The sequence below is a fragment of the Athene noctua genome, chromosome 2 (genome assembly GCF_965140245.1).
Source record: "Athene noctua chromosome 2, bAthNoc1.hap1.1, whole genome shotgun sequence".
Lineage (NCBI taxonomy): Eukaryota > Metazoa > Chordata > Aves > Strigiformes > Strigidae > Athene > Athene noctua.
In genome coordinates this window covers 45,359,268-45,378,420 of record NC_134038.1, presented here as the reverse complement: position 1 = coordinate 45,378,420, position 19,153 = coordinate 45,359,268, and the positions used below count along the sequence as shown (strand labels likewise).

The 19,153-nt window shown below is 37.7% G+C and overlaps 1 protein-coding gene across 5 annotated transcripts in view; it reads left to right on the top strand.

The window, feature by feature from the left end:
* SNTG1 (syntrophin gamma 1) overlaps positions 1–19,153 on the top strand; it is a 357,499-nt gene that overhangs the window by 246,631 nt on the left and 91,715 nt on the right. For all 5 annotated transcript variants that reach the window (XM_074898981.1, XM_074898980.1, XM_074898983.1 and 2 more), the window contains one exon: positions 7,673–7,802. In XM_074898981.1, the coding sequence (XP_074755082.1) occupies positions 7,673–7,802 (130 nt within the window). The remainder of the gene's footprint in view (positions 1–7,672; positions 7,803–19,153) is intronic.

Sequence of the window (19,153 nt, the reverse complement as noted above, 5' to 3'; positions counted from 1 at the left end):
AACCCCAACTCTCTCAGCCTGTCGTCATAAGGGAGGTGCTCCATTCCCCCACAAGCATCTTTGTGGCCTCCTCTGGACTGACTCGAGCAGGTCCATGTCCTTATTTTGGGTGCAACAGAGCTGGACACAGTACTGCAGGTGGGAGTCTTGTGAGAGTGGACTGGAAGGGGAGAATCACCTCCCTCAGCCTGCTGGTGATGCTTCTTCTGATGCAGCCCAGGATACAGTTGGCTTTCTGGGCTGTGAGCGCACATTTCCAGCCCAGTCAGTTTTCCATAGACTGCTACTCCCAAGTCCTTCTCTGCAAGGCTGCTGTCATTCCACTCATTGCCTAGCCTATATTTGTGCATGGGGTTGCCTAGACCCATGTGCAGGACTTTGCACTGGCCTTGTTGAACTTCATGAGTTCACATGGGCCCACTTCTTGAGCCTGTACAGGTCCCTCTGGATGGCACATCCCTTCCCTCCAGTGAATCAACTCCACCACACAGCTTGGTGTCACTGGCAAGCTTGCTGAGGGTGCACTCAATCCCACTGTCCATGTGAACAACAAAGATGTTAGGCAGCACTGGTCCCAACACTGACCTCTGAAGACTGCAACTTGTCACTGGTCTTCCCTTAAACATCGAGCCATTGACCACAACACTTTGAGTGTGATAATCCATCCAAGTCCTTATCCACCGAGGGCTCAATCCCTCAAATCCACATCTCTCCAATTTAGAGAACAAGGATTTTATGCAGGACACTCTCAAAAGGTTTGCAAACCTCCAGGTAGATGACGTCAGTTGCTCTTCCCTTATCCGCCAGCACTGTAACGCCATCATAGAAGGCCACCAAATTTGCCAGGCACAATTTTCCCTTAGTGAAGCCATGGTGGCCTTCACCAACCACCTCCTTATTTTCCATGTGATCTAGTATAATTTCCAGGAGGATCTGTTCCATGATACTGCCAGGCACAGAGGTGAGTCTAACTGGAGTGTAGCTCCCTGGGTTTTCTTTACTTCCCTTTTTAAAAATAGGGGTTATGTTTCCCCTTTCCCATTCAGTGGGAACTTCTCCAGACTTCCGTGACATATCAAATATGATGGATAGTGGCTTAGCCACTTCATCTGCCAGTTTCCTCAGGACACATACATGCATCTCATCAGGTCCCATGGTCTAGTGCACCTTCAGGTTCCTTACATGGTCCTGAACTTGATCTTCTGCAGTGGATGGTTATTCCTAGTACTTGCCTTTGCCTTTTGCATCTTGGGCAGTGTGGCTGGAGCCCTTGCCAGTGAAGACTGAGGCAAAAAGATCATTGAGTACCTCAGCCTTCTCCATATCCTGGGTGACCAAGTCTCCCTTTTCCTTCCAAAGAGGGCCCACATTTTTCCTAGTCTTCCTTTTATCACCTATGTACATATAGACACCTTTCTGTTCCCCTCAACTTCCCCAGCCAGATTTAATTCTATTAAGGTTTTAGATTTCCTAACCTGATCCCTTGCTGATTGGACAGTTGCTCTGTATTCCTCCCAGGCTATCTGTCCTTGCTTCTACCGTTTTTAGGCTTCCTTTTTGTGTTTGATCTTGTCCAGGAGTTCCTTGTTCCTCCATGCATATCTCCTGATGTTCTTACTTGACTTTCTCTTTGTCAGGATGCATCATTCCTGGGCTTGGTGATCCTTGAATATCAACCAGCTTTCTTAGTCCTCTCTTCCCTCCAGGACTTTACCACGTGGTACTCCACCAAGCAGATCCCTGAAAAATCCAAACTCTGCTCTCCTGAAGTCCAGGGTAGCGAGCTTGTTGTGCACCCTCCTCGCAACCCTAAGGATCTTGACCTCCACCATTTCATGGTCACTGCAACCAAAGCTGCCCTTGACCTTCACACTTCCCACCAGACTCTCCTTGTTGGTGAGACCAAGGTCCAGCATAGAACCTCTCCTCCTTAGTCCTCTGTCACTTGGAGGAGGAAGTTACCATCAATGTGTTCCACAAACCTCCTGGATTGAATATGCACTGATGTGTTGTCCCTCCAGCAGATATCAGGGTGATTGAAGTCCCCTTATCACAGAATCACACAATCATCTAGGTTGGAAAAGACATTGAAGATCATCCAGTTCAACCATTAACCTTCACTGACAGTTCCCAACTACACCATATCCCTCAGTGCTATGTCAGCCCTACTCTTAAACACCTTCAGGGATGGGGACTCCACCACTGCCCTGGGCAGCCCATTCCAACACCTAACAACCTGTTCTGTAAAGAAATGCTTCCTAATATCCAGTCTAAACCCTCCCTGGTGCAACTTGAGGCCATTCCCTATTGTCCTATCGCTTGTTACTTGGTTAAAGAGACTCATCCCCAGCTCTCTGCAACCTCCTTTCAGGTAGCTGTACAGGGTGATGAGGTCTCCTCTCAGCCTCCTCTTCTCCAGACTAAACACCCCCAGTTCCCTCAGCCGTTCTCCGTATGACCTGTGCTCCAGACCCTGCACCAGCTTCGTTGCCCTTCTCTGGACACGCTCGAGTCATTCAATGTCCTTTTTGTAGTGAGGGGCCCAAAACTGAACACAGGAATCGAGGTGCGGCCTCACCAGTGCCGAGTACAGGGGTCAGATCCCTTCCCTGTCCCTGCTGGCCACGCTATTGCTGACACAAGCCAGGATGCCATTGGCCTTCTTGGCCCCCTGGGCACACTGCTGGCTCCCGTTCAGCCGGCTGTCAATCAACACCCCAGGTCCCTCTGTGACTGGCAGCTCTCCAGCCACTCCTCCCCAAGCCTGTAGCGCTGCTGGGGGTTGTTGTGGCCCAAGGGCAGCCCCCGGCATTTGGCCTTATGGAAACTCCTCCAGTTGGCCTCAGCCCATGGCTCCAGCCTGTCCAGGTCTCTCTGCAGAACCTCCCTGCCCTCGAGCAGATCAACACTCCCACCCAACCTGGTGTCATCTGCAAACTGACTGAGGGTGCACTCGATCCCCTCGTCCAGATCATCAATAAAGATGTTAAACAGGAGTGGCCCCAAAACTGAGACCTGGGGGACACCACTTGTAACCGGCCACCAACCGGATTTAACTCCCTTCACCACAACTCTTTGGGCCCGTCTGTCCAGCCAGTTTTTGACCCAGGAAAGTGTGTGCCCACCCAAACCACGAGCAGCCAGTTTCGTCAGAAGAATGTTGTGGAAAACAGTGTCAAAGGCCTTACTGAGGTCAAGGTAAACAACATCCACAGCCTTTCCCTCATCCAATAAGCGGGTCACCCTGTCTTAGAAGGAGATCAGGTTTGTCAAGCAGGACCTGCCTTTCATAAGACCATGCTGACTGGGCCTGGTCATCTGGTTGTCCCACATGTGTTGTGTGATGGTTCTCAGGATGAGCTGCTCCATCAGCTTCCTGGGCACTGAAGTCAAGCTGGCAGGCCTGTAATTTCCCGGATCATCCTTCCAATTCTTCTTATATACGGGCGTCACAATGGCCAATTTCCAATCTGTCAGGACCTCCCCGCTCAGCCAGGACTGCTGATAAATGATGGAAAGCAGCTTGGCGAGCACGCCAGCCAGCTCCTTCAGCACCCTCGGGTGTATCCCATCCAGTCCCATAAACTTGTGTATGTGTGTGTGATGCAGTAGGTCACGGACTGTCTCTTTGTGGAATGTGGGAGGGTCGTTATCCCAGTCTCTGTCTTCTGGCTGAGGAGGCTGGATTCCATCAGTACAACTAGTTTTGTTATTAAAGACTGAGGCAAAGAAGGCATTAAGCACCTCAGCCTTTTCCTCATCATTTCTTACCATGTTCCCTCCTGCGTCTAGCAGGGGATGGAGGCTCTCTCTGGTCTTTCTTATATTATACCCTGATGTTTCACCAGGCATTAGTGATTTAAAATTTCCTGTTCCTCTTTTTAGACACATGTAAAATACCTAATTAATACAGAAAAGCTTCATTTATATTCTTGGAAGTACTTTTTTGTGACAGAACCTCCCCAGTATCTCTGTTGTTATTGTCACCCTTACAGTGTTTTTATGGGTCCTACAGTCAAGTGATACCATCTGCCCTCTGGGGTCAGTTTCTAATCTGCCCCGGAAAGTAGGGGAAGAGGAGTGTTCCTCAACTTCAGTTTGAGGTTTGTGTGGGGTGAATTTTATTTTTTCTTATCACAGCCTGACTCCTTCTCATTGGTTTTCAGCAGACATTTAGAAGTTGCACAACAGCCTCCCACCATCTCTGTTAATTCTAAGGGCTGTTGTTCCTTAGAAATACACTAACTAGGTCTGCCAGTCTTTTTCCTATTCACAGAGATGAAATTAAAGCAGGTTAGGCAATAGTCATTTCACTGCTAGATAACTGTGAAGCTAAAAAAAGCCTGCAGCTTTTGACTGGTAATAGCAAAATCATATTTACTTGGCTGCATGACCCTTGTACTGTTGAGGAACAATGGATGGCCCAGGGAGTCAAGGTGTTAACCAAAGGCTACAATGACTTATTGCCTGAACTGAAAGGGAAAAGGATACAGTCACCACAGACACATGAGGTTTTTTTATTAAATTCTGTGAAAAACTTCAGCTCAATGTTTAACAATGGTTGAAATGGAAATAATTAAGAGCATGAAACATAAAGGGCCCAAAATCATAACAGTCAAATCTGAGATGTCTTCTGCTGTATACTTCAGGTAAGATATTGAATTGAACCACTCACATGGAAAATTAGGACATATAGGACATATTCAACTATTCATAGGTGTAGGGGTTTAAAAGTCAGTCTTCTGCATCAATAAAACAGAAGCCTAAAGATCAAATCATAGAAATTGTACATTACAGAGAAAGATTTTTATGTAGTAATGTTATTTCTGATATTTGAATTTCCAGAAAATAAATTTAAGAGAATATTCATATAAAACAAGATACTTGAATTCATATTCAGACCTTGAATAACCATTCAGTTTTCTTCTTGGCCTTCTTGGCCTTCTATGCTCTCTAACATGAGGCAGTAAGAGTACTTAAAGGAAACAAAAATGCAGCATAAATATGAGAAAGTAAGTGGTGTTTTCTTCATAAAAGCATAGAACCAACATTTTGTCTTGCTAGCAAGACAGTTTATAAGGGTCTTTTGAATTTGTGTAAATATTTTAAAATGTGACTCCTCAAAATTTTATGAAAGAAAGGTAGATTATTTTTAAAAGAGACTGCTATAAAGAGCAACAATAAGGAAAGGATATTGAAAATAAGAAAGCAGCATTAAACGGAACACAATTAATTACATTGTCTGTATTTAATATTTACAAAGCTGTTTTCACTATATAAAGCCTAATAACTTTTTATGGTTCAGAGGTTGAAAAGACTGGCACAGAAATACATCATATTGTTATCACATGCCCTATTATACCTCATAATTGTATTCTATCTTTTCCAATGGGATTCTTGAAATGCATGCATTCCGGAAGGTGTTCATATAAAATTCCAGAGAGCATTCAGGTTAATCTTGGAAAGCTTATTAATTTCAAATATAACTCTTGAGTTCTAGAATGCATGGAAACTGAGATGTGTAGTTGAATAAGAATTCATCAGATCTTAACTTTTTTTGTTGTATTATAAACTGATTAATCTCCTACTTGTTCTATTTAATACAAAATACATAATAAATTATTTTTTCAGGTTTGTATGGTATTATGGACTTTGACTGGTAGACTGATTCAAGAAAATACTATTACGATAATCTAAGACCAAGGATATCTACTTCTCAAACACATTCAGAAGTAATTTTTTAGGCAGCTATGCATTCTTATACTCTCTGCTTATTGATACTGCTGCAGAAATATTCTCAATGAAGTCTTGTATGTGCACAGATCAAATACCTAGGAACAGTAGGAACAGTCTGATGCTCCAAATGCATCAGTTTCACAGTTTTTGTACTGTAAGGGGAAATTTAAGCATCAGGATTGAATCTAGAACATACTGGATTTTCTTTGCTTGTGCAGCTTAATGTCACACATTAATAGATTCCTTGGATTTGTACTTTGGTTTACAACAAGCTCAGTAGAAAGACGGGGAGTCCTGAAAATAATGCTATTTTTCTTGAAAGGGATAAACAACAAATCTGCACATCATGCTATGTTCTTTATGTAAGGACTTACTTAGGATTTTATTCTGGAAGAATTTACTATTTATATTTATAACCATTTAAAATAGAAGATATAGTCAATAAATGGTAGCTACATTACCTGAAGATGCTTTACATAAATCTTTCTCAAAAAGTTTACCTGAATTACTGTGAAAATGAAACACTGTACCTGAAATTGTACCTTTGAGATTTTAAAGAAAAATCACGACCCATGTGAAAAGGCAACTAAAATGATAAGTGAGCTGGTGGATTTAGATAAACCACTGGTCTCTGTATGATCATGTTAGGATATTATCTGCTTTATCCTTCTATAAGCGCTAGTTCTCATGATGGGACTCAAAAAGCAAAGGCATGGCTTTAATTCATTTTTAATGCTGTTCCTGACTGAAGGAAAAGCCTGTACTTGACACAGATGCAACAAAGACCTTTATGGTAGAGATAGATATTAGCTCTACATTCTATACAACTAGAATCTAATTTCAAGACAGAAAACCCCACACCTTTGCAAGAATGGATAGCTGCCTTGAGATGTCAGAAACTGTCATCAGTGATACTCAGTTTTACACTGAAGATAACACTTACTTTGCCAGAGCCATTCTGAAAGAATCTGAATTATCTACTTAAACCATGAATTGATCACTAACGATGGGTTTATAGCAGAATGCCTTCAGTGGAATTTGGTAGTCTCTGTATATTTAGTAATCTCTTACTGTGGGGTATGGATTAATATTGATTTTTTTCTGGTTCTGAAGCCAGACACCTGTGAGCCTTCCAAAGGCTGTTAGCCAAGAAGGCTATTTACTGAAGAAATGAGGTATGCTACTGCTTTAGCATCTAAAATTTTTCTCTTGTTCTGTATTTGCTCAGCACTCAGATCAGAAAGTGACATCATTTTGTAGGTGCCTTGACTGGTGCTGGGGTAGAGGCACCCAGGTGGCCACTGCTTTTGTCATTGGATGTCTCTTGGCATTCCAGTGTATTTTGCTAATGATCCTATACTTAGAAATGCAATTGGAATGATCAATTTTGAATTCTCCAGCTTTTTTATCAGTAGTTTAGAATCGGATCAAAATTTTATAATGAAGAGCAGTGAACAAAGCATATCCAGACAGGAGCCTTACTGTGTTTAAACAATGCGTTAGAAAAATGAAACAAACGTTGTTGAGAAATAGGTACTGGGATTCCATTGAATTTTGCAAATTATTGCCTACAGTGTCCAATGCACACTTTACTTCTCTGTAATCTGCAGTCTTAAAGTCTTAACTCTTTAGGATGCATCAGCTATTTCACTTGTTTGGCTGCTGAAGTCAGGCAGTGTTGGTCAAGGTTCTGTGGAGCTAGTCAATGGAATTTTTCTGTAGCTTTAGGGAAACAATATAGTGTGAGTTGACCTTTTATCATGATTGTTTTAATATGTCAGGTATTTATAAAACAGGAAAGCCAGGAATCTATCAATGTTCAGTAGCTGACCTTCGTTGTAGTTGAAAGAAAGACATTTCTACAAGTATTGTTAAGGTGGTATGCTAGAACAGATGAAATTTTCTTCTGACCTGATTTGTTATGACATGTCTATAGGCAAAATGCGTTCCAAGTAATTGCTGTGGATGGGGTTTGCAGTGGAATAATTCAGTGTCTCTCTGCTGAAGACTGTATTGACTGGCTACAAGCAATAGCAAGTAACATTTCCAACCTCACAAAGCACAATGTAAGTATGGATCCAAGTAAGCCAGAAGATTTCCCAATCATATTTGATTATAACTGTCATAAAAGCCTAATGGGTTCACACACAGAATTATCTGCATATAAACAGTGCTTGAGGCTGGCTGAGAGAAGTCAACTCAAGTTTGTCAACAAATCAGATTTTATGAGAAATCATTGAATGGGAAAATGTTCTCCCCTACAGTCATATAGTTCATTTCATTGCTATCAGAGTTACTCACTTCTTAGCAATACCAGCTAGGGTTAGAAATGAAGACCAGACACACAGGAGAAAGCCAGGTTTGATGGGTAAGCACATATAAAAGAAAATAATTATGTGCTTCCTTGATAGTTTAAGAAAGCACATCTATATAAAGACTGGTATAGTCATATCTGAATTAGATATTGGGTCTGTTTAGGTAACACATGGAGAATGGCAATGCTTCTGTGGTATAGATACAGATGTTCATTATCAGCAAAGATTAAATGCATTTATGCTTCACCCACTGTACTTCTATGATCTGATCTTGTGGGACAAATACCTCTTTACTGAAGCAAGAGTAAATGTTATGCAGTTTTGCCAAACTACTAGTAAGTTTAATTGAGTGATCTTCTGGACCTGCCTAGGATATATTTTGCATTTTATACATGACACATAGTTTTGCCTGTAGAAGTCTATATGATACCTTTCCTGTTTTTCCTCAAAAAATACTGAACACATGGGTAACTCCATTATTTTGAATTGAGTTATAACAAGGAAGCCCTTGAGGATTTAATTTATATTCTCTCAGATTTCCTTAAATCTGCTTTAGCATCCCAAACCTGCCTCTGAATTTGCTTTTGTTTCAAATACAGAGAACACACTGAAGGGAGTTGTATTTCTCAGAGATTTATATTCAAGATGCAAAACTATGTTCCATCTGGCAGCAATATGTAAAAGTCATTGTATTATAAAAACTTGACAGACATGAATTCATCCACCATCTGCAAGCTTCCACTCAGTACAAGCCAACTTTATGGCTATTTATTTATCCTTACAATGCTGTTGCTATATAGAACCTCTCTTGTCTCACTAGGCATCCTGAAAAATGAGGGTACTGTTTTTCTCTCTTGCCATCTTTAGTTCAGACTATTAGTAATTCTTGCTACTTAAAGTAGTGTGTTTACTTATAACAATAGATAGATGCAGCTAGATTTTATCTGATAATGCTTTATGTATTTCTCATGAGAATATAATTATGGTTCCTTAGTGTAACAAATTTTAGTATTGCAGTGTTGTTACATAAAATATTTTCAGTTTAAAAATAAGTACAATTTATAATTCCACACTAGTTTCCATAAAATACAGAAACAATGTTTCTGATGTTTTATAAAGTGGAAATAGAAAATTATACAACTTTTATGCCAGTCTTTGTATTTACTTTGTCTCAAAGACATCATGTAAAGTAACTGTGAGAGTTAGGCCTTATGACAATTATCCATGAATCTGTTTTTAGAACTGTCCTAATTGTTCATACCCCATATGAGTTTATGGAAAACTATGAGATTGTCTTTTCTGTAATATACTTTTAAATTGTCAGTTTTCAGAAAGAATTAGTTATTTGACAGCATATGTGATAAGTGAGTGTAAGAAGCATTAGAAACACAGAGGAGAAAAAACCCAAACTGTTGCTCGGAACAATGATTAGATGTGATTATATTTTCTTTCTTTACAAGATTGTTATTGACATACACATACTGTTGATGTTAGCGTTTTTCCTCACATGTTAGCACTGGCTCACATTCTCCCTTATTGTGGCATCCAGTACCAAAGAAACAGACTATAGGACTTTATTTGAACTTTTGGACAAATTGATTGATTTTTAGTTTTCAGTTAACTTTCTAATTCTATCTAGGGGTTATGGAAAATAATTTGTTCCTTTTAAATACTATGTAGCTGATAGAAATGTTAACTTACATACTCTTTCTCATGAAGGAAGCAGATGAAAACAAGACAGACTATAAAAAATAAAATTTTTTAAAAAGTATTTCCTTTACCAGTGTGTCAGTCTGGATTCTGTAGATATGGGTGTGATTTATTTTGCCTAAATTTAGAGGTCTTAAGGCAGAATGCTTCAAGAGTGATCCTTATGATTTACTTTTGACATCTCTTTTTGGATGAGATTTATTCCCTCAGGACATGTCTTTCTTTCCTTTGACTGGTAAGGGGCCTTAGGGTGGTGAGTTCAGACTTTGATACCTAAGGAGATATGTATATCCTGTCACTGGTGTCTTTGAGGGGCCAGAGAGAGTTTCTCTTAATAAATCTGCCAAAGAAATGCCTGGCTATTTTGACAAAAAGCATACTAGTCTCAACCAGAAATTCTGAATTGTTTTACTTTTTCACCCAAGCTGGCTGAAAAAAATCATCTGATGGTTCAAACCCCAGAAACATATGTGGGAATAACATGGCTTTCTCTCCCGATGTTACCATATGTATGTTACGGTTGTGAGAGGTGAGTCCCTGGCTCCAAAATCTCATATTTGAGTCTACAGTTCAATTAAATTTTTTAATGATAATGTCAAAATCTTTTCTGTCATGATCTAATATGCCCTCATCTGACACAAAGGCGATGTGGGACTCAGTTGCAGAATCATCAGTATAGCTGGTATCTACCAGAGAACAAGAAGATAAAAAAAGGGCAGGAATAGAAGCAAACCCAAAATGTCTTGACATCATCATCTTTGAAAGGAAGTGTTGCTAACAGAGTAAACATAATGGAGGATAGAGACCATGTCTGCAGGCAAACACAATTTGCCTGCAGTGGTTGGACTATCAATCATTGCACAATGTGAGATAACTCTTGTATTATTATGCAACAAGATAGTTACAGTTTTAATGCAGAGAAATAGAAAATTATATTTTGACTATTAAAGAAGAGATTAAATATAAATATCAATATGCTGACTGATCTAACTGACTTTATTTCAAATTTTCATCAAAAGGCAGACTTCAGGTATGCACTGTTTTTCTTCTCATTCAGTAAATTAGAACTAGTGTCTTCCACTGGTTGTAGAATGCTGAGAGTGGTACTGATAGTTTTCATTTCTTTAGCTCCCTAGAAACCATGGAAGGATTACATATGAGATAAAATGCATCCCTTTAAAACTGCAAAATGTGATTTGGCTCATATATTAGTATGCAACCAAAATGCATACTATAGAAATGTACTGTTGGAAGTGACAATATTGCATTATAATTAATGATATGATGGATCCATAATGACCATTCATTTCTGCAAATGGATTCCTCTCCAACTGAAGTTACTTGAGCTGCATCTTTGTTAAAAAAATTAATCAATTTTAGCAATAGCCTCAAAAAAAGGGGGTTTATATTAAACCCAAAGTTTAGTCTAATCAATCCTGAAACTAAAATTCATGTGCTGAAATCTGAATACACTAAATTGAACCTAGACTTGGGAACTCTAATTCCTCTGTGAATTGATGAGGTAGAAAAAAGTTTTACCTCTTTTTGTTTCCAATTTGGATGACAGGCCAAAGATGATTAGAAACAAGCTGCTGCTTCTACCTTTTTCTGTTCTTTACCTTTTTTTTTTTTTTTTTTTAAGAATTTTATGATGACAGTATCAAATAGGTCACATAAATTTTAAAGAAACTGTGTTCTAGAAGAGTCCAAGAAAATACTCCAGAATCTTGTGCTCTGAAAAATCCACCTGTTGCCAATACATCCCTAATTTATGTGGTGCCATTTTCAAGGGACACAGTCAAAATTTTAAATTATTTTATCAGGGATGAGATTTTACTGAAGGTCTTTTTCAAGCTTGATTCAATTGAAAATTATTTGGGTGCCACAATATTCTAGTCAAGTGCCGCCAAAAGGAAGAAAAAAAAAAAAAAAAAAAAAAAAAAGAAGAAAACAAGGACAGAAGTTTTAAGTCTTTATAACAAAGGAATAATAAAAAAATACATTGCAGTTAGCATCTTCTAAGATATAGCTTAATAGAGTCTTTGGGAATTTATCCTCCCTACTCAATATTTGTCACTCTTTCCCATTGCTTTCTCTGTGGCAGATTTTTGTATAGTGAGAACAGTGATACTTCTTTTCCCTTTCCTCTTCCATCATTTACTTGGGAGCCACTGCAACAATTGCACATTTATGCTTCTTACCTTGAAGCTAACACTTGACAGAAAAGAAACAACATGAAATTCATCAGACAGGAATGACAGGCAACTGAGGTAAGGTTGCCAAGCAGGAGGTGACAAAAAGTCAGATTTAAATTTATCTTGAGAATACTCGTAAGATCTTGCAAGATTTAGGATTTAGTTCATGGTGACTTCATTTTATTCCATCATGCTATATTTTCTGGGTAAAAAAACATGTATCTGTGAAATTAATGAGGCTCACATATGTTGATGGTGGAAGCATGGCAATAGCAGGAAAGCAGTAGGAGTAAGAGGTCTACAGAGTATAAGCTTGGCACAATGTGTGTGTTTTCCTGAACTTAAGCCTTTATTTTGAAAAAAGTTCAGAAGTTCAACTGAAATCATGGCTTTAAACATATGTTAAAAATGTAATGCCTAATGAAAGAAACTGCTACTAAGAGGACAAATATATTTGTCCTCACTTTCACTGGAGAAAAAAGAACAATAATACTTTATCTTTACAGTGCTGAAGTTTGAATAATTGTACAGGGATTCTGTAAGTCACTAGGCAGAAGGAGAGGAAAAAAGTACAAAACAGGAGGAAAAAAAATAGAATAATATGAACTGTTCCATTTGTGGGAAGAATAAAATATCACCGGACTGCATTCAGTGTTTGGTAGGTTATTGAAATAAATTAGCAGCACATGTCTCATTTTTCTGGTGGATGCTACCACCAGTAAGAACGTACTGTGGAATGTTATATTATGTGAATAAATCAATGTCACATATGAATTTTAATTATTTAGTTGAAATACTGTGGCAGACCATCAGGATGCTCTGATGGTTAGTCATTTTGGAGTTTTCAGGGATTGTATGCTCTTAGATGCCCTGTGAATTGTACATTAAAACAATGTTTAACTTTTTGGTGGTTACTAAGTTACACATGTTTGGAGCAAATCCAAAAAGATGAGCATTAGTATCAAATCTCATAGAGTGGTAAATTCTGTAGTACTGCAAAAGATACATACTGTCTATAATTTAAGGGCAAATCTCCTTGTAAACTGAAGACCAAAAACAACAGATGATTATAGGAAATCTTAAAGATACTGCTCAGATAAATTGGGTGTTATCAAATAAATGTACGTTCAACTATTTTTTTAAGCAGTATTAGGCATTCAGATGTTTACAGAGTTCTGAAACTTCAATTTTTTGTTCTGCATCCCATTCTCAACTTTTTAAAGGGAAGCCTGTAGAGGTAGTCCAATACTGATATTTAGGTCTCTGTGGGAACATTTAGAACTCAGAAAGGAATATGCTTGTAACATATTGCTGCCATTTTTCTTTTCCATATATGGTTCTCTTAAGGCACATAGATCTAAGTGAATAAATATAGTCAGTGCAGCATCAAAATTACATAAATTAAATCTCTTCGTCTTCCCTTTTTCAGTGTGGGATGTTATCAGTTCAACATTTAAAAACACATCTGTTTCTATGTCACTGTTATCAAGTGTTACATCTGGCCTTGTCTCATATTTACTTACATTTTGGGCAATTTGTTGCATGTCTTATTTTATTTACTTGTTGCCTGTATCTTGTTGACTGAAGAATTGTGAGATATATCCTTCTGGGTGTAATGATTTGTCTGCAAAGAAATTATAAGTCTTGCCATACTGTATTGCTGTTTTTCCAATGTGTTTCATCTACACTTTTATAATGTACCTGAGTTTAAAGGACAATATCTAGCAAGTAGCAGGTCAGGAAAACAGTGCAAGAAAATATTTCTTTGAGAAATACTTCTTCCAGGGTATTTCTTCCAGAAGAGTCGCTTTCTCTGGGAAATTGGTAGCAAGAAACTTCTGTCTTCATAGTTGGAGAATTTGTTATGACACATTCTGATTATGGTGACAGCATTCATCATTAAGACATGCAGTCTTGCAGTCTTTATTTGGAATATACATTGTAAACTTCAGTTCATCATGATAGCTTTTCAAATGAAATAAAATGGCCTTTCTGTACCAACTTTCTACCAAATGTTAAATCTATTAATGCTATTTTTAATTTATTTCCAGTTTTGCTGTACATAGTATCACAAGTCTTGCAGCGATCAATAATATCTAATAAAGATACTACTATATGTATTCCTATAAATGACCACTGTACAGTTCTAAAATAAAATTTAAGAGAAACAATGTCCTTAGAAGCAATAAAATCAAAAACCCTTCTTTCTAAATAGCCTTCAAACAAGAACCACTATTTACCTGTTAAATGTAAGCCTTAAAAAGGAAAAACACATTATTGCAGAGAGAATATTTTTGCAGTTTTCCATTTGATGCTGTCACACAGCAAAGAATGCACTTTATCCGATTCATCCAATTTTGTATGAAGTAAAATTAAATTATAGCCTTGCCATAGTATTTAAATAAATATATTTTTTTAAATAAAAGCAAAACATCAGAATGTTCAATAAGTTCTTTAATCTATGTAGGATTTATATTAAGCTCTGAGACTCTTTCTCTTCCTTCATTCCATTATTATTGAAGGCTTAAGTTGACACAATATAATAAAGACTATAATCTGTTTGGTTATGAGATGCTTTGGAGAGATGTCATACATGCTCTCAACGACCCACCCTGGTGATAAGTAGCAAGGAACCGGTAATTAAGAAAATAAAAATAGAAAAAGAAAAAAATCTCATCAATTTAACGGGGCAAAGAAACAATAACAAGAATAAAGGAAGTAGGAGCAGTCTGACTGGCTACTCAGGTAAGCCACTTGGGTTTTTGCAGAGAGGTAGCACATGGAAAAAGAAACTACTCATTATAAGTTGCCCTTTCCTGCCAAAATGCCAAGCTGCCCTTTCAGTAGCAGTTGGAGACTTCCAGCTACTTTAACCTAGCTTTTGTTGTGCAGTAAACTGTTCAATATTCCACAATTGGTTTATTTTAAGTGAGAGTGGCTGTTGAATCATAAAACAGCAATAGGAACTGGGACGCTAGGCAATAATAACCTTTCTTTTTGTGTCCTTCCTCTTTGCTGTCTTAAAGAAAACCAAACATGAATATCATTATTTGTATTTTAAAACAAGGTTAGCTTGTTTTCACATCCCTTTCCTATTACTCACTTTCAAAACATATTTCTACAATGTGGGTACATCAAAAGTTTTGCCTTTCTTCCGCAACCAATTAAAAAAACCCAAAAAACCCCACAAAATTGAAACGCACTCAAAAAGCCATAAAACACTTCAGGGAATACATTATTAGTAGGCTAATGTGTTGAAAGCACTTTCTCCGTTTGGTTGTCTTGCCTCATAAAGTGCTGTAGACATCCAGCGCATTCTGATAGTACAGAGTTTATATTTGCCTGAGGAAGAGAATGGAGTTGCATGTAGAGGCAGATGTCTGGGGGGAGAGGACCGGAGTTTCAGTCATTCTAGGACAGTTTAAAGAGGTTGGGGCAAACAAACCCAGCTGACAGAGAAGCAGGCAAAACAACAGATGACCACTAGGCAGAATATGCTGCAGAGGAAGTGAGCCCCAAATCCCATTTCTCTGCTAACAAAATGTGTTATGAAACTGTGACAGGTTTCTTATCTCCTAAAAAACACCTCACATAGTTAGGTGGCAGGCATCTGCAGAGAAAGTCTGAAAAGTCTGGAATTATAGCTGTATTGATCATCTGTGTGGGCATCAACATGAATGCAGCAATGTTTGGGGTTTTTTTTCCACTAGTTTGTTTATTTCAGAAATTGAGGTAATTACATATAAAACTTATCTCAAAGACTATCACTGAGGTAATGAAGTCAAACTTCAAAAACTGAGAATGAAGCACCTTGTTTCATTCTCATTTCTCCATGCATGGTACTCTGTGACTTACTGCACTGAAGGATCATTAATTTATTTTGGGGATTTTTATATTTTTTAACTTATATAATGGCCATATGAGTAGTTTCTGCATTTTTCTTTTTTTAAATTGTTTCAAAAATTTTTTGAACAATATTACAGTGAAAATAAAAAAGGTATTTTCCTAACTGGAAACTGTAGTACAGTGAAATGAAGGAAAATTTTCTTTACTGCATTCATGGAATCACCTGAGACAACTTTAGTCTTAAATAACTCTAATTTAGGAAGTAACATAAAGCACAGCTTTCATTGGCTTCTTTTCAATTGCTTGATTTTCCACCCTTTCTGATAGTGTTTCAAGTTAGGAATCCTGTAAAAGTTATTGGTCATGAATGAAAATATTTAATTTACATTGTTTTCTTGAATTGATTTAGGAACTTGCTGGCAAAAAGTGGATAAAAATAGATTTGTTGGGGATTGTAGCTACCTTAAACATGAGGGGCTTTTTGCTTTTCTGCATTTGTCCTGATTCTTCAATACAAATAACTCTGAACTTTTGCTAATAAGTGAAACAGAAATCCCAAGGATGCAGTGTTCTTCACAGAATCCTAAATTTCATCAGGGCTATTTCACTTGGGGAAAGAACACTATGAGACCATAGAATTAAACCCTATCTTTAAGACTAAAGGATAAAAAGTAAACTACTTTCGTGTATGTGTGTCTATGTATGTATACATACAAATCTGTACACAGAGAATAATATTTAATAGGGGATAAATGTTAAGAAGGAAGAATATATTAAATCTATAAAAAATTTATGTAACAACCTTTTGTTGCTTCATTTCTCTCTGAAATTAAACCTACAATCTTTGCTTTATGGAATAATGTCTCAGAATATATTAATCACATATACTTGATAGATATTAAAATGACTATACATTTTTATATTTGATGCAGGTAATCAATTCTTTATTCCCCAATTTTGTTTTTTTATGAGCCAATTATCCATTATTCCTGGGTAGTCTGTCAAGAGAGCACTTTATGACTAAAGTGTACATACTGGATTCCTAAATCCTATTTTGATATGACATCTCCTGTGATAAGACAGGTAGTCACTATTTTTTAGATATAAAGACTGAGAAGAGCGTAAAACATTTCTGGAAAGGAGGCAACCAGATAGTTAAAGAATGCCTGCTCATCTCACATGTGACTACTTAATGGTTCAGTATCATAAAATACAACATAAAAGGCAACCAAGGAAGAACTTGATGCCCATTAATCCTTACACTTGCTTTTAGCTATATTAGCAGAAAGATGGTGTAAGGTCAATGGAGATACACAGTTTAGCTCTTTAGCTCTTTAACATGATGAATTCCAGTTTGATTCATGAGGCTACTTTCTGAATGACATAAGACAAACTTTTTTTTTTTTTCCAATTAGATCAAATTATTCAGAGGTAGATTTTAATATGTGCAACTAATCTATGTAGAGATAATTTATTTACATGTTTCATAGGTTTCCTATATACAGATAAGATGTCTTAATAAATAAAGCCCAGTAAAATAATATATGTCCAGATTCCAAAAATGTTTATAAATCTGTCGGTGAACGATCATGCAAACTTACAGCAGTTTTCTCCTGGGAAGAATCTGTTACCTGACTAGCAGGAAATATTGTTTTCATTGTGTTTATTTCCTAAGGTGATTTTGTAAGGTAATAAAAAGGATGAAAAAACTTCCTATGGTGTGTCAACATGCTGCAGCTTCTCACATAATTCAGCTGATTTAACATTGTCAAAAGAGCTTTAGCAGTTCGGCTTTTCTGGTATCTGATTGCAAAGAACTAGACTTGTCTTTTTGTAACTATTTTTTTGTAAAAAGGTAGGAATTTAATCTAGTTTATCTAAATTTAAGTGATCTCACAGAAATGTTAGGTGTTTGCCTCTGAGAAGGCAAGATCTTCTCCACCCAAACTCCCTACATAGTCAATGGATAGAAGAAAATGTCTTTAAGACTTGAAGAATGTGAACTAGTCCACCTAACTTAGGCACTTCTATCCCATTAACTAATACAGTCATCTCCAGAGGCTAATTAAATCTCCTTGGATCTACCTCTCCCGCTTCTAATAGGAAATGTCAAGAGGGTTCTTTAGCATAATAGCCTACAGGTAGGAAGAGTGACCCTGACAGGAGAGACAGGAGCTCTTCATGCTGCTCAGCTTGCAGGCCTGGTGCCATCTGTCTCGCCTGTGGCCAAAGGATGTGAAGAGACAGAGCAGGGCTGAGGTTCAGTTCCCCCTTCCAGAGACTGTTCTCTTTGCTATCCACTGAGCTACATGTAAAATTCATGCCAGTGCCATTGAGCAGGGCTCTCATCCAGGCTATCCAGTAGGATTCATCCAGTAGGCACATTGCTTAAGTGCAGCAGATATGTGCTTATCTCCTACAACCTAAGTACTCTATCTCCCATATCATGGGTGGGCACTCTGGTATTACTTACCATGACCAAACTGAATAGAGACACTTCACTCCCTATACTTCAGTGCAGCTTTTATTTCTGCAGGCTTTTTAAACCCAACTAAATTCACTAATCTCTTAAACAGTGTAATCTGCCAAACAGTTCTTTTAATATAATTTTTTAGTTTTCTGGGAACATAGAGTGGGTATACAGGCAGGAAAAGTTCAGCACAAACTTTTGCAGCCAACGTTGCCATGAAAGAAAAAGATCAACAAAAACAGGCCTCATAGATATCTTCAACTAAGCAACGGGATTTTCTATATTTGTGAATATTGTAGTCAGATAAGCCTTCTTTACCCTTTTCCCTTCTTCTGTTTTCTTATATCTTTCTTTGCAATCCACAGAAGTTTTAAAAACTAACAAGAATGTCTTTCAGGTTTTGAGGTTAAATTAAAATCCATGCTTCTTGAGATGCTCTCACATCACAAGAGGTGTTCCCCACCATTTTGGAATGCTGAGGCTTTTTAATTTGTGGCATAATTATCACTGCAGAACTAGCTCACATTGCTTTGAGGAAGCCAGGAAAATGCAAAATAGTTTTTTGTCTTTATGTGCAATGGACTTGGTCATTGCTGAATAGAGGGTGTAAATGTAAGTATTTGTTATTTTCCTTTTCCTGTTTGCCTTCTCATTCACTGTGGCTGCTGGTTTCCTTAAGCCAGTAATGTACCTGGAGAAAATAATAGCCTTATTATTGCATAGGGAAAATACAAGTTTTACTGGACATTTCTGGATAGGTATTTGTAAAAATCTTTCTTCACTGCAGTACCAACGTATAGCTGCTGTGTAGATTTAGAACTCTTACTAGTGTTTGTTGTATTGCTTTACTATTCTATTCAGAAATAAGTAAATACTACTTT